The 25,659-nt window shown below is 36.6% G+C and overlaps 1 protein-coding gene across 2 annotated transcripts in view; it reads right to left on the bottom strand.

Annotated features, from left to right (window-relative positions):
* Positions 1-954: 954 nt before the first annotated feature.
* The window catches only part of edem1 (ER degradation enhancer, mannosidase alpha-like 1), a 40,796-nt gene continuing 16,091 nt past the window's right edge, over positions 955-25,659 (bottom strand). Inside the window, exons 3-12 of one of the 2 annotated variants that reach the window (XM_059944375.1) lie at positions 22,733-22,836; positions 21,576-21,747; positions 20,409-20,592; positions 17,354-17,528; positions 15,008-15,128; positions 12,699-12,869; positions 11,008-11,081; positions 6,766-6,862; positions 4,291-4,476; positions 955-3,785 (exon numbers count right to left, since the gene is read on the bottom strand). In XM_059944375.1, coding sequence (XP_059800358.1) covers positions 3,696-3,785; positions 4,291-4,476; positions 6,766-6,862; positions 11,008-11,081; positions 12,699-12,869; positions 15,008-15,128; positions 17,354-17,528; positions 20,409-20,592; positions 21,576-21,747; positions 22,733-22,836 — 1,374 coding nt within the window. In that variant the 3' untranslated portion in view covers positions 955-3,695. The remainder of the gene's footprint in view (positions 3,786-4,290; positions 4,477-6,765; positions 6,863-11,007; positions 11,082-12,698; positions 12,870-15,007; positions 15,129-17,353; positions 17,529-20,408; positions 20,593-21,575; positions 21,748-22,732; positions 22,837-25,659) is intronic. The other variant, XR_009506838.1, reaches the window with a different exon arrangement.

The following is a 25,659-nucleotide window of genomic DNA, read 5'->3' on the forward strand; positions in this document are numbered from 1 at the left end:
TTGGCACCACAATAATAAAGATCATGAGTTTTCCATAAGATCACAAGACATAGGAGCAGAATCAGGCCATTCAGCCCAGTCTATTCACTATTCCATCATGGCTGATTTATTATCCCTCTCAATCCATTCTCCTGCCTTCTCACCTGTAACGCTTGACCCCCTTACTAATCAACAATTTATTAACCTCTGTTTTAAATACACACAATGAATTGGCCTCCACAACCATCTCTTGTTTAAACCATTGTTTAAATACAACAATGAATTCCACAGATTCACCACTCTCCGGCTAAATAAAGTCCTCTGTTTGGTTACAGTTTGTGGACAAATCAATTAAAAAGATCAGCAATGGTTACATCAGGTGAAATATAGGTGATTGTGTTTATTTCTCTCCAAGTCTCTCACTACGAGACATTACACAAAGAGCTGTTTAAAATTAAAATTTGCAAATCACATTAGAATAATTCTGCAAGATAAATATATGCTCCTGCTATCTTTTTTTCAGTTAGACCTGACGAAGGGTCTCAGCCCGAAATGTTGACAGCACTTCTCCCTATAGATGCTGCCTGGCCTGCTGCATTCCACCAGCATTTTGTGTGTGTTGTTAGATAAATATATCTCATTTCTTTTAAGTACTGGACAGACCAAACTGATTTTTTAATTAGCTATGGTTAAAGTTTGGATGTTAAGTATTGATAGCTTGATATTAGTTAACTTGGAAGATTCTACTTTAGATCAACAATAAAGTACAACCATAATTTTAGAGGATCCTTGTATTTATTTGTGCAGTTGATGAAAAATATATTTCAATCTTTTCCTTCAGATATCTCAGCAATCTTTGGAAATTCAAGAAAGCCTGCTACTTTTATTCAAAAGGTATTAATGCGATTAGAAAATATAGAGGAAATGCAAGTATAGGCTTATTTATTAGAAAGAAGAAATGCAACAAAAAAGAAATAGAATTGAATCTTTATTGACTTCTATTTGGTCCTTTGACACTTTAATACCATTACTCATTTCTGGGAAAATAAAATTTTTACAATTTTCTTTTATACAAGTGTATTGCACATTGATTTTGGTAAACATCGATAGTTCAGCATTGTCCTTTACATTAAACATCCTGCTTTTGAGTAAATACTATTATCTGTAAGAAAACAATGCTCCACAAGTAATCTTACCAATATCTTAAAAATGAGGCAGATCTCATGTGCTTCGGAACCATCTACCATGGCACTCAGATTGGTCACATAGAAATGGAAATCATCTAAAATGTTAAAATGCTAGCCATCCAACCACAACATTTGGCATCATCATTGCACACATAACTGAAGGGAAAATCTTACGTAATTGTGTCCTAATCAGACCTCTCTTACTTTCACATAAATAAGTGTATAGGATTCTGGAGGAATTCCAATGATTGCACAACTTTACCATGTGATTGATAAAATTAAAATAGCAGTTAAACTAGAGGATCATCCAAATAAGCCAAGGGAAGGAACAGGTAAACTTATAACTCTGATGTTAATATATTACAAAAAATAAAAGTTTGCAACTTGATAGTGGAGAAAGCAAGCAAGGTAGGCCGTTATCTCACTCTCTTTCATCTCCAGTCTCATCTGACTTAGCAAGAAAAGACTGAATTGAAATAAGATCCTTTATCTTCAAGGAAGGTGAGGGGTATGAGATGGACAAACTAAGGGGAGAAAAACAACACATGAAAGCAGAAGCAAAGATTAATGTTCGGGTTGGAACAACAGTAAGAAAAGGAAGGGATGAAAGCATAGTGGAAGGAGGGTGAGTGTGAGTATAGAAGAGAGCACAACAGTGAGAGAAGGCAGGGCCAAGCAACTGACGACGTTGCTGAAAGACAAGTCACTCAAGTGTTTGGAAATGCCAAGACTGCACAAATGAACATTACATACAGTATGTAAGCGATGTTAGCAAGAGATACCTGATGAAGATCAGTCAGAAGATGCAACCATAGACTGGAGATAACAAAATGTTGTCTTGTGACATGATCAATGTTTACCCTAATTATTCCTTCACTTCCCCTTTGGCCGATCTGGATGCCCCAAGTCAACCTCCATGCTAAGGCACATCATCATGAACTACACAAATGCTCCTTAAAGCATTAACCTGCAGCTCCTGGATCCATCAATTCAGACACTGAGTACCCTTGTCCATTCTCTTCTCCAACCAGTTTGGATAAACCCAAAAGGTGTGCAATGATTTTCTAATAATGGAAGAGGGGGAAAATATGCGTGTGCACGCACGCACGCACGCACGCACACACACACACACACACACACAGAAATGTGGTACAATTGTAATTTTAAGAAAATTATTCAAATAGATTGTAAATCCGGAAATAAACAAAAGGGAGTTTGCTTAGTGTAAACAAGTGCTAATGGTCCATCCTTTGTTGAGAAGATTAATACATTTTCCACTGCTATAGCCAAGTGCATTTCATTTCCATCCCCATCCAAGGTCAAAACAACAGTTACAAAATAGGGATAATGATTCAGTAACTGTCCATTTGTGAGAGGTTAACGTTCGTCATAGTGTGTCTGACAGATTCACTGTTGACGCAGAAAGCATAGAATGTGGTGAAGTTAAAAATCAGCATTTATAATTTGTCAAAAGATCTACCAAATTTCTCATAGCAAATGTTATCAAAATGAAAGCCAACTATTTTAAGTTGGCCTTTAGAAGGAATCATTCTGGAACTGTGGACAAGACTATGAATTCATCTGAATTTCAGAGCTCTCAAACTGATCTGCACCAATGTGGGTAAAAGTAATGAACAGAAAGTAAGGAACATATCCCAATACCTTCAAAAAGTCAAGTTGTGGATGCTTTCAGTCATGTAGCAAGCAATAATATCTCAGCTGCTTTTATATTTTTTAAACAAGATGTAAAGCATCATTACTTTCTGAATACAGAACACATAAAATCATCCACAAAAATAAATTGTGATGTGGTTAATGAATGTGATTATGGAACATTTCATTATAAGTAGTCCTCAAATCAGCCAGGAACACCACCATCTAATTAATGTACATGGAACACAAGAGAAAGATAACAAAAATCAATGTTGTTTGATACCCAGACAGACATGACACTACATACCTTCAGTTAAATGCACTGATAGTTTGAAGGCACATTAGCGAAATCCAGAGTTGGTTATACTCTTTTGCTATAGACACTCAGCACTACACAAGGCAAACCGACTAATGCTCCTTCACAGTTCAGTTCTTCATAGCATTGGTTGATTCTTACTCCAATATGAAATATATGCATTAGTATAAATTTGGATATCATTATGTTCAATGAAGCTTTCTTATTTCACACTGTTGGACATTTAAGACAAGGTAGTTACAAAAGTGAATTTAAACAAATATCTAGCACAAGTCTTTTACATTTAAATTTTTATCTAGACAAATGATTAAACATATGCCTTCATGGAAGACACTTGCGCATCAAAACCCCACTTATTTTAACAAAAACATTTCTCCCTTGCATTGAAGCAAGATGCATTTGTAATATCACTAAATGAAATTACATGTCTTAGAAAAGCTTTGAGAAGTTTAAAAAATTTTAATAAATAAATGTTAACACATTTATATACAAAAAAAAATTAAAGTTGCATAGCTGTAGGTTCTGTCCCTGGACATCTGTGCATTCGAGATGAGGTTGTTTCAATGAAGTCCAACCATCTGGTCAATCTGCTGCATGTAAACTCCCTTTAAAGGCAACGCGTATCTTCTCTCACTGGGGACTCTGCTGCACTGTGGAGGTATTTTCAAAGCAATTAATTTTCATTACAACAAAATGCAAAACAAAACTATCCTATTTTGATTTAGAATATAAATGAATTAACTAGTTTTCTGCATGAAGATTATTATTCAGTATCTTGTTAAAAACAGATTAAATGCATGGTACATGATACCGCAGCAACTTTACTTCACATACATATACAGACTGGAAGAGATAAAGAGATTGCCCTTAACCAGTGTCAATGTAGCCATGGAATTGGATATACCACCAGAACCCATCTCCCATGCTCTTGCCAAACCCTTACCATAACAAGAGGGATAGTGACAAAAGTTATCATAATGAATATATGACAGAAACAGGCCATTCAGCCCAACCAAGGATACACTGGCTTTATAAATAACACTCATTCCTATACATGCTAATTTTGAGACAGAACTCCACTGGTCTGGTACAAATTTCAACATTGTCCAATTTGTAGACTTCTTTAAAAAATCACATACAACTAGTCTGACTTACATTGATGCTGGAATTAGCAGGTCTGTGGGCCAGCAGACTGGAGGTGCCCACTGTACCTTCTTCTTTAGTGGTGGCATCTTCCCAGGGTTTTTCTCTGAAAAGTTTATCTACTGGCAAAATATGTCCTTCTGTTGTGAAAAGATATTTGCTCCCTGATCTATGCAATGGGTTGTCTTCGTCAAATAACTGTTCATTCATTCAAAACAAAGACAAGATTAAAAGTTGATTTTATCTAATCCATTAGCATCTGAACAGCAACACAGTCTGATCTAAACAGTTATATTCAGAAACAAATCAAGAAACAATTTTAAATCCATTACCATACATTATTAACATACAACAATCAAAAGTGAAAGTACTAAATTCATCCCTTCAATGCAAGGTTAAAAGATGCAGTAAATAATTGTATAAATTGAAGTAATTTCCACAAGATTTCACACAAGAAATTATTATTATTATGAAGGTTGAATTGGAAACAGTCTGAACTCATACAGGGAACTGACTAATTTGAAGCAAGAACATGCATATATTGTTCAGCAGATCTCTGGGTTTTTAAATTATAAAGGAGTCAAGAAATAAGAAGTTAACAGCAGCAGGAAAGTTCAATGAGGTAAATTATTGCACATAATCTTATTGAATGACAGAGCAACAAAGGGGCAAATGGCCTATTTTTGCTTCTATTTCATAAAACCCAATTTCACACTACATAACAAAAAACTGCAGATGCTGGAATCCAAAGCAACATACACAAAATGCTGGAGGAACTCAGGTCAGGGAGCATCTATGGAAAAGTGTGTTTATGGAGAAGACTCTTTTCCATAGATACTGCCTGACCTGCTGAGTTCCTCTAATATTTTGTGTGAGTTGCTTTCAGTATAGCTTGTTAGATGGAAGTGAGATTTGCATGTCTAAAGTTGCTGACTGCACAAGGTTAGGTAACAATACAGACGGGGAAGAGATTGCAAGTAGACTGCAATGGCAGATAAATTTAAGTGACAAGGTTGTGACAAATAGAATTCAATATAGGAAAAAGATGATTCAGTTTGCATATCAAAGATCTAAGTGTTAAGTTCTAAGAAGCCGCTAGTTCAGATAAGCAGAGGGTTAGGGTCTTGTACTAAATTTTAGGGCATAGCTATTTGATTAACTGAGCCCTTTTGACAGCTGAAGCACAGAAAGTTACATAGCAACGATGCAGAGCTGTCATATGTCATCTGAAGCACTGTAGTCATTTCTGGCACAGTTCACTCAAGGTGCATTAGATTTGCAAGTAGCACAAGGCAGATTCACCAAAATGACACCTAGACTGGAAGGTTATGTTAGGAATACAGGTTACACTGACTGGGCTTAAAATTTTGAGATGATGGAAAATTAAGGTATGATTGACATGTCCTCAAGCAATTTAAAAAGAGCCATGACAAACTATTCCCATGGTGAAGAGACAGGAAAATGTGGGGGCATGATAAGCTGTGGTAGCAAAACAGTGAAGTACTGGAATCCTATCCTGAAACTTGACTACTAATCAATGGTTAAATCCCACCAGGCAGCTGGACTAATATTCAATTTAACAAATAAATTGAAAGGTAGCATGGCACAGAGAGATTGCTGTAAAATCCATATGGATAACCTAAGCCCCTGATGAAGGATACCAGTTCTTATCTGATCCGCTTTCAGACTCTGGAACTAAGCAGTGAAATTGCCAAAAATCCACTCAGTCCAGAGGCAGTTACAAAGACATGCAGTAAAATCCCACTAAGCAGTGGCACCCATACCCTACAACAGACAGGCATTCCAAAAATGAGAATCAAACCACTCTTAGTTGACAACAGAAAGGTGCTTTACATAAAGGATAGAGATACAACTTAACCACAAGACTTACTTGAAAAATCTGCATAAATCCTTAATTTGTGACTCAGCTTGCTGGCATGCATCTAAACTTACAAGTCTTGTCATCATGCAGCAAAATTATCTCAAACTCAGTTTTTTTAGCATCTGTCTCATTTGTGCATGCCATGCCTTTGAAACACTTAAGCCAATTTTTTTCTACCAGAAATTATGAAGTTCTCTTTTACAGTGCAAAGTTTACAATGTAAACTTGTCAGTTTGCAATTACAATGTTCCATCATTGACAAGATTAGGGGTTAGTTTCATCTCTCCCTGATCTACAGCTGTTTCTCAGTTACAAACTGCATTTCAGACAATTCCCCATGACGATTTAGCAGACAATAAGATAATTGAATGACCAAACACAGAAGTAGGCCAATTAGAAACAAGCTGGTTCTTTGAAATGACAATTTAATCAATCCCACACTCCCCAGGACACTCTCTTTTCCATTCTAGTATTCATCCAATTACTTTTCCACTGAATTTGCTTTCAGCCACCAATTTTCCAGATAACAACTGGCTGTATTAAACAATATTTTACTGCAATAACCAACTACCTTTATTAAACAAATTACTAAAAAGGTAACGTACCAAATATAAATATTTACAGGTCTCACTGAGAAAGAAGCTCTCCATTCGGTCTTCCTTTGACTTGTCTATTACATGATGAAGTGTAGCATAACCACACCTGCTTCCAAATAAAACAGCCAACAGTAACTTAAAGTGCCACAATATGTCATATAACACTGCCTAACAATTTTTTTAAGAAGTATTGCTTCCTCAAAAATATTTTGTGGTTGATAGACCACTTGAAACTGAATACAAATGTAATTTCAGACTACTTGTATCACGTAGGAATTTGGAGAAACAAGAAATTAATTTAAATTGAATATTATGCATTTAATTGTGTAACCATGCTGACGCTTTGCAATAGTTCAACTAAGCTAAAAATGTTTTGTTGATGATTTTCATTTGTACTCAGTGTCTGAAGCTTCTCATTTAAGTGCCCAACAATAATCAGTCAGCATTGATAAATTTCAGTTGCTCTGATACAGTCTCTCCACGTCTGCAATGTCCAGGTGAAACCTTTCACCGTACTCACCACTGATAGTGCCAGGATTTGCAAGGAAGAATTTAAATGGAAATGCAACAAATGTGAGGAGCGTAAGCTTTGTCTTGGTCAACAATTTTATATCCAAAACAGAGCTCATAAGCTTTCTTAATAAGAGGAGTTATGCTCCGTCTTTGAGATTTAAGTGTATACTCATCACAAATATAACAGAAAGTATTGTGGGTATTGCAACATTGGAAAGACATTTTGCTATCAGTACTCCTGAAAATACAATTACTTTATTATGAGTACATACAATATGCTATGTGCATAGAGTATGCACATCACCGTGATTGCAAACCGATATACATGTAACGCAATGCATGGAACAATGTGTGTGTAATGCTTTCATAGCCTTTCTAAAACCTGTTCTGCATTGCAGCATCCGTCCTAAGTATGCCTAAGCACTACTGGACAAGATAGAAAACTTTTCAGCTTACATTGTGGGCAATATTTTAATTATCTTGTATTATGAATAAAAATAACAAATACAGGCGATTACAAAATAAACGGTGTGTAATAGGGAAATTTCACGATGATTTTTATGATCAGCAACCCAAAATCCATAATACAGACTCAAAAGTATTCAGAAAGCAAAAGCTTTATCATCCAGTGTAACCAATCAAATAGCAGAAAATCAGAACTGACAACCGGCCTGTTTTGTTACCCTTTGCAGTTGTAAGTATCAAAAGAATACCAATCAATAAAGACTGCAGATATTGGAGAGCTAAATTAAAAACAGAAACTGCCAGAAACACTCAGCACTTCAGGAAACATCCGTGAAAAGTGATTTAACTATTCAGGTCAGACCCACAGGCAGCTTATGTTCCAAAGATCTGTTACTTAACCAGTGACAGAATGTAGGATACTTTATATAGAAAATGTTGAAATCAAATGGAAAATACAGTAAGTATCAGGAAAAACACAGTGGTAGCAGCAAGCAGGAGGTCCCAAGGATAGAAGATAAATTTAAAGAGTTCCCAATGAAGCAAATCTGGAACCAGACTGAGATTAGCTAAGCAGTTGGCAATGATTCTGTATTGATTAAAAAAAAAGTAATTGAGTGAAAAGGGATAATCAATACAAGACAAATCCCAGGAGAACACTGAACCAAATTAGAACAATAATTGCCAAGGAATAAGTATGCAGAAAAGTATTGCTATAAATGTTTGAAAATAGTGAGAGGAGCAAGTGTTGAAATGAATTTAAGCTGTTAGAACAACAGTACACAAAAGTTTTCAAAATATAATAGTAACACAAGACTCTCTGCAGATGCTAGAAATCCAGAGTAACAAACACAAAATGCTGGAGCAACTCGAGGTTTGGCAACAATTTATGAAGGGTCTCAGGCTGAAACACTGACAGTTAATTCCTCTCCTCAGATGCTGCCTGACCTGTTGAGTTCCTCCAGCATTTTATATGTATTACTCTTAATTAACAGTGAAGCTTGAAGCTACAATGCGTTACAAGGAACCAAATAAAGGTCACTTTAATAGTGAAAGGGAGACTGAGATTAAATTAAATTAACTTGGAAGTTAAAAAAAGTGAAAATTCAATTATTCTAAAAAGTGAACACTCTCTCTCATACAGCAGTGACCAAATATGAATGATCACACAAATGTTGGATGACAAGATGCAATGCTGGGAGGATGTACAGGTGTCTATCCCCCCCCCCCCCTTTACAAAGGTGGAATGTGCCTATGAAACCTTTCTTAAGCGGAAATAGCGTAAGGCAAAGAACCATTAATTTATATGGGAAAAAATTTTGTAAAAGTGAGAATCCTCTTTGTAATGTGAAAACAGGTTACTAATCTAGGTCTTTTGTAAAAGCTAAGTGGCATAAAGCGAACATTTGTAAAGCAAGGGACACCTGTATTTCAAGCTGGAAAGGTATGAAATGAAACTCTTTGGAGGGTCAAACTTGAAGGTGGAGTACAAAATCAATGGCAGATTCTTAGCATCATAGAGGAACAAAGGGATCTTGGGGTCCATGTCCACAGATCTATCAAAGTTGCTGCGCAAGTTGATAGGATGGTTAAGAAGACCAATGGTGTGTTGGCCTTCATTAGCTGGGGGACTGAGCTCAGGAGCCGCAAATTGCAGCTCTATTAAACTCTGGTTTGACCACACTTCGGAGTATTGTGTTCAGTTCTGGTGGTCTCATTATAGAAAGGATCTGGAAGCTTTAGAGGGTGCAAAGGAGATTTACCAGAATGTTGCCTGAATTAGAAAATATGTCTCAAGAGGAAAGGTTGAGTGAGCTAGGGATATTCTATTTGAGTGAAGGATGAGAGAACACTTGATATAGGTGTACAAGATGATCAAAACCAACTGGAGAGCCAACGCTGTTTTCCTTGGGCGGCAATAGCTAATATAAGAGGGCATACTTTTAAGGTGATTGGAGGCAAGTATAGGTGGACAAAGATAGGTTTTTCTTTTTACACAAAGAGTGGTATACGCATGGAATGCACAGATACATTAGGGACTTCTAAAAGATTCTTAGAAAGCCACATGGATCAAAGAGAAAATGGAGGGCTAAGTGGGAAGGAAGGATCAGATGCTTGTGATATACTAAAAAATAACCATTCTTATACCACAGAAGTACACCTAAAATGATCAGCTCCTAACAATTTATTGGTTGCATACTTTAATAACCAGCGGGGGAGGATGTGGACATGTATGAGACAATGCAAAAGAAAATAATTAGAAACTTCATGAATTTTTTTTAAATTTCACTATACAGCATGGTAACAGGTCCCTCCAGCCCAATGAATCCACACTGCCTAATTACACCCATGTGAACAATTTACCTACTAACCTATATGCCTTTGAAATGTGGGAGGCAACCAGTGTACCCGAAGAAAACCCACGTAGTCACAGGGAAGTATACAAATTCCTTACAAAGGTGGGAATTGAAGCCAGGATTCTGGTGTTGTAAGGGTGTTATGCTAAACACTACGCTACTGTGCTGCAGTCAGTATGCATGAGACTCTTATTTTTATTGGAGGTGGATAACCCATTTGCCATATTAACTGTTAACCTGGTTAACTAATACAAAAGCAAAATTGTGCAAACAAGAAAAATCTGAAATAAAAAATGACATTGAAAATGGGCTACAAGTTAGAGGGAACAATATTAACAATTCAAATCAATAAACTTTCATCAGAGCCTGATAGTAGGGAGATGCAATCAATTCAATGGAAGAAACAAACTGACGGAAATCTTCAAAATTTTGAAAGTAAGGACATCCCTTCTTCCAGCATGACCAGCCAAAGAGAAAGGTTGGGTTCTCCTGGTGCAATTGAATGCCTTAGATCTCCAAGTTGTTAAGAAATCTTCATTACAGAGCAGGCAAACACTTAACACACGGGACTGTGAAAAACATTTCTACATTCTCCTGCTCTTCATCATTGCTACTATGAGTCACTTCATTCAATTGCATCCATTCAAATCTGACTCGTGAATTTAATCTAGTAAAAAGTAACACCAGTTTATTTCCTATAAAATCTTATTCACCTAATCAAAACCTTTATATTTACAACTACCCTGTTAAGTAATCCAAAAGTTAACAGTAGTAATCAAGAAACTTTATCCTGATGAGCATTTAAAAGTGATTTAACAGCAATATTAAACATTAAGGTTTTTACAAAAAACACCATTCAAGGATGAACTTTACACAGTACACAGATGAACAATGTATAGATTGCATTCCAAATACTGACCTGACTTTTGTGTACTTCTCCAGACTTTGAAGGATATCCATTCCCACATGCAAGTAGAAAGGATTCTTTGTTGCCTGATAAGAAAAACAAAGTGATATACAATCAAAGGCATCAAATCAATTAATGCTGATTCTTCACAGCACAAATTCAATACGGAATTTTTAACTTAACATTTATAAAGTGGTTTCCCGGAAAATACAATTCATTGCCAAACTCTCAAAGCTCTATGGAAACAATCGATAATTAGTCCATGCCTAACTGGGTGATTTCAATCAAAGCACGGCTTGGCCGCTGCAATTGAGTTAATTCAATGATTTCAGGTCAAGGAGAGCATCTGGAATTATAATGTAGCAGGAGTTTTCCGTACTATAATTGAGAAAATATGGGATTTGTATAAGCCATGTCCCATACATGCAGTAACATGGAATCAGATTCAGCAAATTCAGTTCACGTGGAATCTTAATCCAACATGTGTTAATGTAGATATAGGCACTGTACTCCAAGGGATGCATATATTTTCCTACAAATCTATCCCAATTAGAATATTCCCTGACTGACTGCACAGACAGATAACAAGCACATTCTGCAAAGGATGCAGATTTGACTGTGCAAATGACCAAACATGCAACTTCTGGACTAAATGTACACTGAGATATAGTTATACATGAAAATCATGTAAAAGAGGCAAATAAATACCTATTATGAAAAACTATTTGCAAAAATATTCGAAGTTTAGAAACCTCAGCACTGAACAAATGTAACTTTGCTTGTGCCCAGATGTTAGTAAGCCTACAAATGCTGTAACACTACAGCATCATTCCTTCTGCTCACAAACTGTTACTGTTTATTAAACAGCATCAAGCTGACACATATCCCAGCATTCATTCTTCAGAAATCAATATAAACTACACTGCAGCTTGGCAGAGATTTGTGATCAGTTTGTTTGCACATTACAAATTCCATGGACGTATAACATAATTTCAAGCAATTTTAAAAAAAATCTAGAGGACTAAACATCCAGATCAGAAATCTTGAAAGCAAGGAACTCAAAATGAATGATTTGCTCATATTACATGACCTTAAAGTGCCAAGAGCTTAAAAGCAAAGTTATCCAGACAATTCCTTCCTAAAAAATCTGACACTTATCCCATATCTTACTCCATTTTCACATCAGTGATCTTAACCATTCCATCACTAGGGTGGCCATTATTTTAATTAAGATTTCAACTTGAAATTCTTGAATTTCCTCTCTAAACCACACTATTTATTGCATTACTCATTTTCCTGGTGCATCCTGTTGAGTAAGTGTATATAAAGCTTTATTTGTGCACCCCTTCTGAAGGTGACACACAACAATGAGTTTCATAGATCATAAGATAACGGAGCAGAATTAGGGCATTTAGACCACCGAGTCTACTCTGCCATTTCATCATGATTGATTCATTTTCCCTTTCAGCCCCAATCTCCTGCCTTCTCTCTGTTTCCACACTATTGTTCTAACTACAATGAAACGCTAATGTTTCCCTGTGTTGGAACAATTCTATTATCTTTACTCACACAGATGAGTCTGAAGAGCATGAAGGTATTTAACAAAACATGATAAAGATAGGGAGTCAAAAGAGCTCTTGAACACATCGGACCAGAGACAATCTGGTTGCATTGAAAATAATATTAAATTGCTGGTATCATACCTGATACAGTAGGTATGTAGACTCAACTAATTCAGGCCTTAGTGGGTAAAACATCACATCAGGAGCTTGCAATTGCCAATTATATCGTTCTGGAAGAGCCCCATATCGCTTCCATATAGCATAATAGAAGGCATGGAGGCAAATAGCATCTTCTACATCACCTGTTAACACCTAAAACCAAATAAAAATATCTTTATGCCTTAATAAAGCCTATTAAGTTTCTCTTTATGCTGATGACCTATTACTTTTTCTTTCAAATCCATCTACATCCTTACCTCCAATGTTTTCACTTCTTGACCAGTTTAGCCAGTTCTCTGGCTATAAACTTAATTTACATAAGAGTGAACTTTTCCCAATTAATAAAGAAGCACAAGAATTAACATTCCGTGATCTCCCTTTTAAAGTAGTTCATAATCAATTTACCTATCTTGGGATTACAGTCACAAGGAAGTTTAAAGATCTCTTTCGTGAAAATTTTGCCAATCTTTCATATACTATAAAACAGAGTCTGTTACAATGGTCACCTCTATCTATGTCTTTGGTAGGTCGGATTAATGTTGTTAAAATGTATGTTTTCCCTAAACTTTTATATTTATTTCAATCAATCCCAATTTTTATTCCTAAGTCTTTTTTTGATTCCTTAGACTCTATTATTTCGTCATATCTGTGGAAGAATAAGCGCTCTAGAATTAATAAAGTTCATCTCCAAAAATCTAAAAAAAGAGGGTGGCATGGCTTTACCTAACTTTCGTTTATATCATTGGGCAGCCAATATACATTGTGCTACCTTTTGGTCTTTTTTCCATGGCCAACCCGAGTGCCCTAATTGGGTGGCAATGGAATTGGTTTCCACTAAAGATTTATCTATTTCTGCACTTCTTGGCTCTGTACTCCCTAGTAGTTTGTCCAGATTAATTGTTAATCCTCTTGTTAGACACACTTCGCGTATATGGGCTCAGTTTAGGAAATTTTATGGTTTCCATGGTTTTTCCTTTTCTAGCCCTAACTTACATAATCACCTTTTTTTTACCTACTATGTATGATTCAGCATTCCATGATTGGTATAGGAAGGGCATTAGACATTTTGAAGATCTTTTTATTGATAATCGCTTCACATCTTTTCAACAGCTCTCTGCTAAGTTCAATCTGCCCAATGCTCATTTTTTTTAGATATCTCCAAATTAGACACTTTATTATTCCTTAATTCCTAGCTTCCCTGAAATGTCTGAGAAAAATGTTATGGATTTATTTCTTTCTATTAATCCACTAGGTAAAGGTTTATTCGTGATAAATTAGCATCCTTATGACGTGCCCCTGTGGATAAAATTAGAATGGGTTGGGAGCATGATTTAAATATCTCCTTATCTGATGAGACTTGGGACTCCATTCTCAAATCGGTTAATTCAACCTTTCTTTGTGCTCGCCATTGCCTTTTACAGTTTAAGATTGTTCATAGAGCCCATATGCCTAAATCTAAACTATCTCGATTTTACCCTAATATTAGTCCTCTTTGTGATAAATGCAAAAGGGGCGAGGCCCCTCTCATTCATATGTACTGGTTTTGTCCTAGCTTGGAGAAATTTTGGAAAGATGTCTTCATAACGTTATCTTATATTCTGAATATCTCTTTAATTGCTTTGTTCGGTTTTTTGGGTGAGACAGATTTACGTCTGAGTTCGACTAAGTGTCGAATATTATCTTTTGCTTCTCTCCTGGCTAGACGTTTAATCCTCCTTAGATGGAGAGATGTTGCCCCGCCCACACATGCTCAATGGTTTAATGATATTATGTCCTGCTTAGACCTTGAAAAAATTCAATATTCAGTTCTTAATTCGGATATAAAGTTCCGTAAGGTCTGGGGACCTTTTATTGAGTACTTTCATAACCTTCCTCTTAACTAAGGTCTTTTTTTCGGTCCCTTGCTTTCAGCTCCTTTTTTTTTGGTAGTAGGCATTAATATCTTCTGTTGCTAAATGTATTTACAGTTTTGGGGGTTTGAATGTCCTGATTTATATTCTCTATATTGTGTTGTGGTTGGTCTGGAGTTCTTTTTTGTTGCGGGGCTTGGGGAGGATACTAATTTTACATGTCTTCAATTTGGGTGCTTTCTCAATTATCTTTTTTTGTATTATATTATTATTGTATGTTTATTTTTGCACTGTATTATTGTTCTTCATTTTGATCTGGGTTGTTTTTTTATCTGTAGCGATGTAGAAAATGTATAAAAAAAACTAATTAAAAAAAATAAACCCTACTAGGAAACGTTACAAGTGTTTAGAAAAATGTTCATTTTAAAATCAATAATATACCTGAAGACCAGGGAAAAAGGCTTGCAGTGAATCAATCCACGTGTTCATTAATTGCCCATTCAACATATTCACGTTAACATAAAGTGGAGGATCTCCCTCTCCTTCATTACAAGCTTCACGCCTGTGTTAAAAAATATTGATACAAATTTAAAACTACAATCTGTCAGTTGATAAGCTAATTCTGGAAGAGAATACATAACATTTGTTTCAAATGTATTATTGTGCTAATAGAAACAAAGAAAATAGGTCATGGAGTAGGCCGTTCGGCCCTTCGAGCCTGTACCGCAATTCAGTATGATCATGGCTGATCATCCAACTCAGAACCCTGTACCTACTTTCTCTCCATACCCCCTGATCCCTTTAGCCACAAGGGCCATATCTAACTCCCTCTTAAATATAGCCAATGAACTGGCCTCAACTGTTTCCTGTGGCAGAGAATTCCATAGATTCACCACTCTCTGTGTGAAGAAGTTTTTCCTCATCTCGGTCCTAAAAGGCTTCCCCTTTATCCTTAAACTGTGACCCCTCGTTCTGGACTTCCCCAACATCGGGAACAACCTTCCTGCATCTAGCCCGTCCAATCCCTTTAGAATTTTATACATTCCAATAAGATCCCCCCTCAATCTTCTAAATTCCAGGGAGTATAAGCCTAGTCAATCCAGTCTTTCTTCATATGAAAGTCCTGCCATCCCAGGAATCAATCTGGTGAACCTTCTTTATACTCCCTCCATGGCAAGAATGTCTTTCCTCAGATTAGGGGATCAAAACTGCACACAATACTCGAGGTGTGGTTTCACCAAGGCCTTGTACAACTGCAGTAGAACCTCCCTGGTCCTGTACTCAAATCCTCTTGCTATGAATGCCAACATACCATTCGCCTTTTTCACCGCCTGCTGTACATGCATGCCCACTTTCAATGACTGGTATACAATGACACCCAGGTCTAGTTGCACCTCCCCTTTTCCTAATCGGCCACCATTCAGTTAATAATCTGTTTTCCTGTTCTTGCCACCAAAGTGGATAACCTCACATTTATCCACATTAAATTGCATCTGCCATGAACTTGCCCACTCACCTAACCTATCCAAGTCACCCTGCATCCTATTAACATCCTCCTCACAGATAACACTGCCGCCCAGCTTCATGTCATCCGCAATCTTGGAGATGCTACATTTAATTCCCTTGTCTAAATCATTAATATATATTGTAAACAACTGGGGTCCCAGCACTGAGCCTTGCAGTACTCCACTGGTCAATGCCTGCCATTCTGAAAAGGTCCAGTTTATTCCCACTCTTTGTTTCCTGTCTGCCAACCAATTCTCTATCCACATCAATACCATACCCCCAATACTGTGTGCTTTAAGTTTGCACACTAATCTTTTGTGTGGAACCTTGTCAAAAGCCTTTTGAAAATCCTAATATACCACATCCACTGGTTCTCCCCTATCCACTCTACTAGATACATCTTCAAAAAATTCTATAAGATTCGTCAGACATGATTTTCCTTTCACAAATCCATGCTGACTTTGTCTGATGTTTTCATCGCTTTCCAAATGTGCTGTTATCACATCTTTGATAATAATTAAAACTACATCACTAAAATATTCAGCAAAGGAAGTGGCATTAGTTCATCACATGGATACCACCCATTCTTTAGTATACAGTATATTGTGTAGTAATTCCTGGGGGATATTGTAGGATATTCTGATCTGCAGACTAATTTTTTTGTGTAGACACAGCATGCATTGAACAACAGAACAGGAAAAATCAGTCCATAAAATGTCAATTGTGCATCACTCACGTTTAAAAGAGTAATGTTTGCATTAAAAGCTAACTTGAAGAGACTAAGGACAAACTTTCAAGATTAGAAAATGGCCTATGGTCCAAATTAATCCACACAAAATGCTGGTGGAGCACAGCAGGCCAGGCAGCATCTATAGGAAGAAGTACAATCGACGTTTCGGGCTGAGACCCTTCGTCAGGACTAACTGAAACTGAGAATATTATTATTATTTAAACAGAGGTAAAATGAAAACCCAATGTTCAAAATATTTAATATTACCATGTTTTAATTTGTAGTTCTGTATAGTTTATGTAATGGCTTATGGCAATTTTTAATCTGACATTTATTTCATCACAATTCTGCCTTTCCTTACAACGAATCATTAATACTAATGAAAATTTTCAGATATATTACATGTATTATCAGTGAATTTACTAACCAAGTGAAATCTGCTATGAACAAGGTATTAAGCAGCATATTTTGTTTAAATCAAATCAAGGTTAACTGGTTGTAGCAACACAATAATTGTCCACAGAATCTTAAGTACACAAGGAACATCATACCCTCTTCTCAGATGATTTTGAATGCTTTCATATGCAGCATTAAACATCTCCAGATCTTCACTTTCTCCAAACAGTATGTAGGATTTCAGAAGATATTCATAGAAAGAGTCCATTCCTGCTCCCAATCCACTCTGCTTCCCAACCCATTGTCCAGTCTGGATGTTTACCACATTCCCTATGCAAAAGATGATAGAAAGCTGAATGTCCAAGAGTTCAAGTATACATATACAAATACAGAAAATTATAACAATTGCACAACTTGACCTATTTTGAACTTCAAAAGATCACAGGATATGTTAAATGACTGAACACCTGTGTTAGAGCTAATGACAGCTTAGTTATGAAGGAGAACCTCAGCCAAAGGAAGACTGATTAGCATTAACTCTGCAGAAATTATCAGTTAATTCAATCAAATAAATAACATAAAAACATGAATGTAATTAACATACTTTACTATAATTCCTATTTTGCAGACATCCAGTTGCAAGATCTCTGAACTAAGGCTGATATGCAAGCAGCCATCAAGAGGGTGAAAGCATCTGGCCCAGTACTAATGACCTGTGTTGATCAACTGGTGTGTTCCCTGGGATCTTTAACCTCTCACATTGGCAGTCTGAGTACCTAATTGCTACAAGCAGGCTTCAATTATACCCAAATAAAGCATGCCTCAATGACTATTGCCCAGTATCACTAATATCTTCAGTGATGAAGTGTTTTGAGAGGTTGCTGATGAAACATATCAAATGCTGCCCACTCTAATTTGCCTATCAGAGCAACAAGTCCACAGCAGATGCCATCTCATTAGCTTTTCACTCAATTTTCGAACATCTGGACAGCAAAGATGCATAGATCAGGATTCTCTTTATCAATTCCATACTATCATCCCCTCAAAACTAATCAATAAGCTCCAAGACCTTAGCCTCAATGCCTCCTTGTGCAACTGAATCCTCACTTGCAGACCCCAGTCAGTTCAGATTGGCAACATCTCCTCCACAATCTCTATCAGCACAGGTGCACCACAAGGCTGTGTGCTTAGCTCCCATCATAAGCTCAGTTATTATTCAATTATCTAGTTTTCAATGTATTGTTTAGCAAACTATCCTCATCCTACTATCATCAACCGCCTCTCTCTTAGTGCATGCATAATCACTCACTCCATCTCCAAGTTCTAGCAAGTAGAGAAACATAAAGGGACACACAGTATTTCAGTCAAGCTTTCTGTTTGGATATCGGATACCAATTCGTGGCAAAAGAGGAGCCAGAAAACCTTAGCTAAGGTAGACAGTACACTGGTGTTGAAGACCATTCAAAGGAAAAAATAAAGTGAGAAAGGCCAGGAAGGGCAGCGAAGCAGCACAATAGTAATAAACACCAAAAGTCACTACTGTCTGTTGGCCAGAAAGAACTACAGTCTACAAATTACAGAACCTGGCGGAATCAAGGACAGGAGAAGCAGACGAACCAATTGTCTTTGTTTCCCCCCGTTCTGTGAACTCTGATCTGATACTTTCTCTGGGATAAACTAATCAGAGCAATTCAATGGGGACACAAGGAGCTTCAGCTTGCTATACCTGAGACCATTCTCAGCTACCTATTATGAACAGTGACAGACTTATCAGAAGAGTGATCATTAATCTAGTTCAACCCAGTGTCCGGGTCGCCTAGCTCGACTGGTTTGGAGCAGACACAGTTGAAAGGAACAAATATAGAAGGCTGGCGGGAGGGGGGGGGGCTGAAACCATAGAACAACATTGGTTGTAGCCCTGAACTAGAATCAGTAAAAAGGTGACCCAGGTAGGTCAGGTGACCTTGAGCCAACAGGATGGAGATCCATCAGTTCATCTGATGAGGAACGTGATAAATACATAACAGTGATAGCTCTCAAGACACCAAGCATCACAGATGAGGAGGACCTCACAGACACATGGAAATCAGGACTACAAAGAGCGTCTGGCCAGCACAGACTCTTTCACCAGGTGATACCTTTTCTCTTCTTTGACTATTCATAAAGGGTCAGGGAATTTTAATGTGCGCACACAGTTAGTAGGCTTGTGAACCCACATGCTTTTTAGTTGAGACAATAATAGTTACTTGTTGTTAAATACAGATTCTCTATGTGCCTCTCTAATCATGGTTACAGGAGAAGATCCCCATAACAGTATTGGCATCCCTAGGTGGGTGGAAGCAGATCAGATCCCTTTAGCAAGTTAGATCCATAGCCAGTCTTGTTTGGCAACAGCAGTAGCTTAGGGTGGGACAGGATTTAAGAGAGTTAAGAAGGTTTAAGCAAAAGGAACCAAACAACCCTGAAACTCACAGTGCAGTAGAGCAATACTACAATTATCTCTAAGACACAGCTCTAGAAGGTTTACCTAGAACTATCACAGATGTTTTAGATATGGTGTGGTATAGTTAGAGCAAAATATACCTGGCAGTAGTATATTATGTCACGGTATAATCCATAATGGACAGAAGTACCAACTACAAGATATACTATTTTCATTTTTAAGTATTCACAAAAAAAAGTAACAACTAACTCTCTGCAGCAAGGGTTCCAAATACCCCTCGGTTAATGGTAAGGGTCCATGGCATAAAAAAGGTTGGAACCTTTTATAGAACCCCTGCTCTACTGCAAGACCCATATCAGGATCAAGCTATTTTGAGCACTCAACTGAAAACAGCAAGAACTGACAGCTGCTGTATTGCAAAATTATAAGATAACTGATACCATAAAAACATTTTGGCATATAAGTATAATGCATCTTGCAATTTCTTATTTCACATTTCAGTCTTTGTGCAGCTATTAATATTCCCCAATTTCTTTCAACAAGGAACAGTCAGGCAGGTGTTGATCACTTAAAAAGGCCGTCCTTAAAAATGCCTCAATCAATTATTATATTATCCAAACTGTGACAGATTTAAATGAAAAGACACCATAGAGCAGTGTTCTCTCCCTTCAAATTCAAATTTTAAAAAGTTGACAAAAAATGTGACGGGCTACCACTTTATTTTACATTAAAATACAGCTTTTGTAGTTTCATGAGAAATGGGTTACCTAGGAGTCCCGTCTCATCACTTCTCAGTTTCCAGAGAGCTCTCACTGCTTGGCGAGCTACCCATTCAAAAGTAGAATCCCCAATGAGGCGGCTAAGGATTCCAAACTCCACAAGCAGAGAACCAGCTCCAGCAGTGCAGGTTTCGTTCAGACAACTAGAAGGCACGCCCCTCTTTAGATTCACCTGAGAATTTTTTTTAGAAAGCAATTTATAGTTTATACAAGCTTTCTTTATCAAGCTGAAATACAATTTAAGTCAACAATAGAAGGTGAAAGCAATAACAAAAATAGGTTCATGTTGGAAATATGAAATAGAAACAATAGCGTAAATGCCAATTAGTAAGTACCAGTGCTGAGAATTTTGGAATTATACTTCAGGTTGATGACTGTCCATTGGAATAAGCCAATTCCAATAGAAAGTTTGGTTACCCAAAAATAATGACTGGAATATTGTCCTAAGGAATACAAAGTGTCAGTACATGAACTGCTGTTCTTTTGCTCTGTATTTCCTTTCTATCTGATTCGTCTTTCTCTCTCTCCCTGCCTTTAAACAGTTCCTTTCTTATATATCCTTCAGATGGAACCTTCAACGCATTCTCACAGTTGCCACTGGCTCTTAAATCATTCAGTGCCATTGCTCTATGCGCTACTGCAAACATTTTTGTTCTCTTCACTCTGGTATTATAGCTAATTGGAAGATTCCCACAAGTTGTGATCTTGCAGTGACTTCATACATCTCACAAAAGAATACAAAAGCAGCCATGTTACTGTATAGAAGCTACAGGGTAGTTCTTTGATTGTTCTAATATCTCTTGAGCTCTCTAGAACACATTTGTTTTCATTTCTGTTCTCTCTCCCATCAATTTTCCCCACCCTGCAATTAGGAATCAAGCATATTAAACTGAATTTCATCAATAATGTCTGAAGAGATAAAATTTCCCAATCTGACTTCTTGTGGCCTCTGAAAAATAGAAAATAATGCTGATCTCCCAAGAGCAACATATGCACCTTTTGTATTCAACATAGTTAACATCTAAGAAATATCCTTAAATTCAATATGTTATTAAGTAGAAATCCAACAGCATAACATAAAAGATGATAAATAATTTTATAGCTATTTACAGTTCTAACAAACTACCTATAAGTTAATCATTAAATGGCACATACCCTTGGATGAGGAATGCCAGTTTTAGTGTTTTCAAATGCTGGCAACAATCTTACAGCCAAATCACGAGCTAGGTGAAGCAACTCATCATCGTAGCCCTCTGGAACCATGTTTCCAAATGGCTGAGCAGGATCCATTATAATCATGTGAGCAGAAAGTAGGCTTCCTAAAATTCTGTTTCAAAATAAACATGGTGTTACACAACTAGAAACAAGTGTTATGAGAAAAAGAGGAGGCAGATATATGCCTACCCTGGTGCTTGCAATGATTCAAATTCAACAAAAGCAATGGATATGCATCACCAAAGGGAAGGAATTTTGATGTGACAAATTCACTTTCAATAATTTCTAGTCAATACTTTTAACCACTGAGCACTAGCTGCCAAAAAGACTCCAATACTTAAATCTCATGATAAGTCTTCATGGAGAAGCCAAGAAACCTAGATACTAACTGTGTAAGGTACATAACGTGACATCAACTAAATGTTAATGGATAAGAAAATAAATCAAAAAAGTTACTGGAATATTGATCTTCAACATAAGGAAACTGAAATGCAAAGGGAAGACATTATAGCAATCCATATAAGGCCAAAAGACAAAGGAATAGAATTAAGCCATTCAGCCATCAAGACTGCTCCACCATTCAATCATGCCTGATTTATTTTTCCTCTCAATCCCATTCTTCTGTCTTCTCCCCAGAGTCTTTCAAACTTTATTAATTAAGTACCCATCAACCTCCATTTTAAATGTAGCCAATGTCTTGGCCTCTACAGCTGCGAGTGGTTACTTCAGACTTGGACACCACATCTCACAGATACATCGAACTTGAGGGCAATACATAGCAGATTCATCAGAACTACGTACATGAGGACAAATTATACAGGTAGATTTTGTAACTTTGACTTGCATTCCAGATTAAGCAATGATCCTGCACTGATCTAATAGATCTATTTAAAATTAGTTGAATTCAATTTCACAGAACAGAAAATTTAATCCTTTGCTTAAGGAAATTAGAATTCAAGGTCATAAAATGAAACTTTATCATTAAATCAGTCAAAGGGTTGTTAAATTTGTGTTAAACTATAACTTACTCTCTCAATGGATTAAGGGTCGATTGAATTTTTGAGATTTAAATTATAGAGATCAGATCTATGGCTTACCTGATAGTTGCTTCAAAGACTTGAACAGTTGAATCTTTATTAAAAGAGACAGTGGTAATCACAAGCTTCACTGCTCTTTTGAATTCTGAAGCATTGCCCAAAACCTACAGAGTGAAAAGAAAAATATTGCTGTTGTTTAAAAATAATCATTATGAGTTCTACTATTCCAAAACAGAATTAGACATGTGCTCCAAATCAATCTTTTCATTTGCCAAGGACTGACAAAACAATTCAAAATAAATAGCTGGGAATTTCCATTAAACCTCTTGTTTCTTCGCATATTAAGCAAATCTAGCATTGGTTGAATATTTTTTGGGGAAAATACAAAACCAATCAAATTCAGAATACACAAGTCATAATAAATACAATCTCATCCACGCAGGCTGCAGGTGGGGATATGCAAGATAAAAGCATTAAGTAAAGGATCTACAAATGATTGATTCGGAGTCAGAGGGCATTTAATGTCAACCACCCTAGATGGAAAGATGCTTTTACTTCCAAACCCAACCGGCTTTTACCCATTGTCAAAAGAAAAAGACAGCAAAACTCCTCTTATTAAAAGGTGTGATAATTTGCACAATTAATAGAACTTGCAACAACAAAATGTGAGAGCTTAAGGCATAGAACAAGATTATCCTGTATCAAAATAGGAATAAAAAGACTTCACATAGTATGCAGACATTGAAATATTAGCATTTCATCAGATTGTTTCTGCAATTATAACCACTGGAACAACGTTATGAAATTTCAAATTGACCAATACATTTAGCTCATAACTTGGTTTCTCTCAAAATTCTCTGCTCAGAAACTTTGACTTACTAACATGGCATGTTGTGAAATCCAATAATCCACTAACTATGAAAACTATGAATCTGTTCAAAAATCCACAACCAGCATACTTTCTTTCAGGATGCTTTGATATGTGGTTCACTTTATTACTCTTGGGGAAAATTACCAGGGGTTATTGTGTCATCAACATCATAGATAAACAATTTACAACTTGTGTTATTGTGGGTATGTCCTGATTGAGGAGTAATGTTTTTAACAGGTCAAAACCACCACAGCCACAAACTTTGCATGCTCAGCTGCAGTAGGAAAATAAGTTGGGTTAATAATAACTGTCACCAACTGGGAAGTGTTTTGACAAAATCAGCAAATACAGATTTTATAAACTTACAACCAAACAGGTGGCAATCAACATCTAAACATAGATCTTTAAATACTGAACATCTTTATATACTAACTGTTTTATCGGTGAAGGAAGATTTCTGATTGTCATTAATGTTAAAAGTTGTTTTATCTTTAAGATAACCAAACTCAATTTCAAAACTCCGCAGTTAAGAAACGTGCAATTTCCTGTCTTGGTTGATTGTAGTTACCTGGCGCAGCCTTAGCCATCAGATGACTGCCTTACTTTTGGGAAAGGGACCAGAAAATAACAAAAAAAATTCAGAGATGGGTATGGTAGTATCATCACAGTTGGTGCGACACTATTACAGCACAGAGCAGAGTTCAAATTTCAATTCCAGCGCCATCTGTAAGGAGTTTGTACGTTCTCCCCATGACTGCGTGGGTTTCCTCTCACAGTCCAAATATGTACTGGTTGGTAGGTTAATTGGGCATTGCAAAATGTCCTGTCATTTGGCAGGTGTTAAATAGGTGGGTTCTTGGCAGTGTGGTTCCTTCATCTCTAAATAAAAATACAATAAACAGGTGCCAATTGCTCCCTCACTTACTAAAATGTACATCACTGCCCCACTGGTGACACACAAACTTCTGAATATGAAGACTGCAGAATCAATTCAAAGTCAGAACTTAACTCTAACTTCATACTCAGCTTTATCACCATTGTATATGACCAGCCATAGCCCTCAAAATCACACGCCACTAAGAATTTATTAACAAGCAAGAAATCTGTTTTTGTAATAACTTTCTGTATACAAACTAGCTAGGCCCCTGCATTACAATAATTGACTATATTTCAAAAGTACAATATTCACACAGATTGTGAAAAACACTATGTAAATAGAAGTCTTCTTTTTAAAGTGGGCTTCCAAAGGCATACCAGATAGTAGGTTAATTGGTCATTGTAAATTGTTCTAGCTGCAACAAAAATGCCTATTTGTGTACTCTAAATTCAATTTCTGTTGCAACTCAGACCTTCTGCTTGAACAGTTTGGGCCTTTTCGAAGCAGCATTGTCTTATAAGAATTACACAATCAACAATGTAGCAACTAATAAATACAATGAAATTTGAAAGCTGCTCCAGAAAAACTACATTCAATAAATAAAGCTATATATTCAATTCATAAGGCAAGTTTCCAAAAATTGCCTTGATTCTAGTAATTCTCCTTTGACACTCGTCACCAGTAATTTGCTACGGTCTCAGGTAGACACTTACCCTCAACTGCTGCTGCTCACTAACCGGCTGCTTCTAATGCTCAGGTTGGAGCCCTGCCACTTGAGTAAACTGGATGACCAGGCATCACAAATTAATTATCGTGGCCAGTTATTCCCCCCTTTGGTTCGCCAATAAGAAAGCAATCCTACAATCCAACAAAGACACAAAAAGGAAAAAAAACATCCAAAATATTGCTGTTACATTATTGAAGCACGGTAGGTATGGTTAGCCCTGCCAAACATTTTCTTTACACACCAATGTAAATTAATGATTTTCACCTATGCTGTTCCTTTTGAAAGATTCATCTAAGATTCACAAAAAAATATATCATGGAGTCATCTTCAGGTTTAAAAAAAACTAACATTAGCAATTGAAGTAAAAGAAAATCATGAAATAAAACTTAAGGCTTTCTTTACTCTTATGCATTCCTGACAAAAAAAAAGACAAACATTTATGGAATTTATTTTTGGAATTAATGATCAGTTAGTCATCTATGGCAATGACAGAAAATAGTTTATTTCTAAAG

This window comes from Hypanus sabinus, chromosome 19 (genome assembly GCF_030144855.1).
Source record: "Hypanus sabinus isolate sHypSab1 chromosome 19, sHypSab1.hap1, whole genome shotgun sequence".
Taxonomy (NCBI): Eukaryota; Metazoa; Chordata; class Chondrichthyes; order Myliobatiformes; family Dasyatidae; genus Hypanus; species Hypanus sabinus.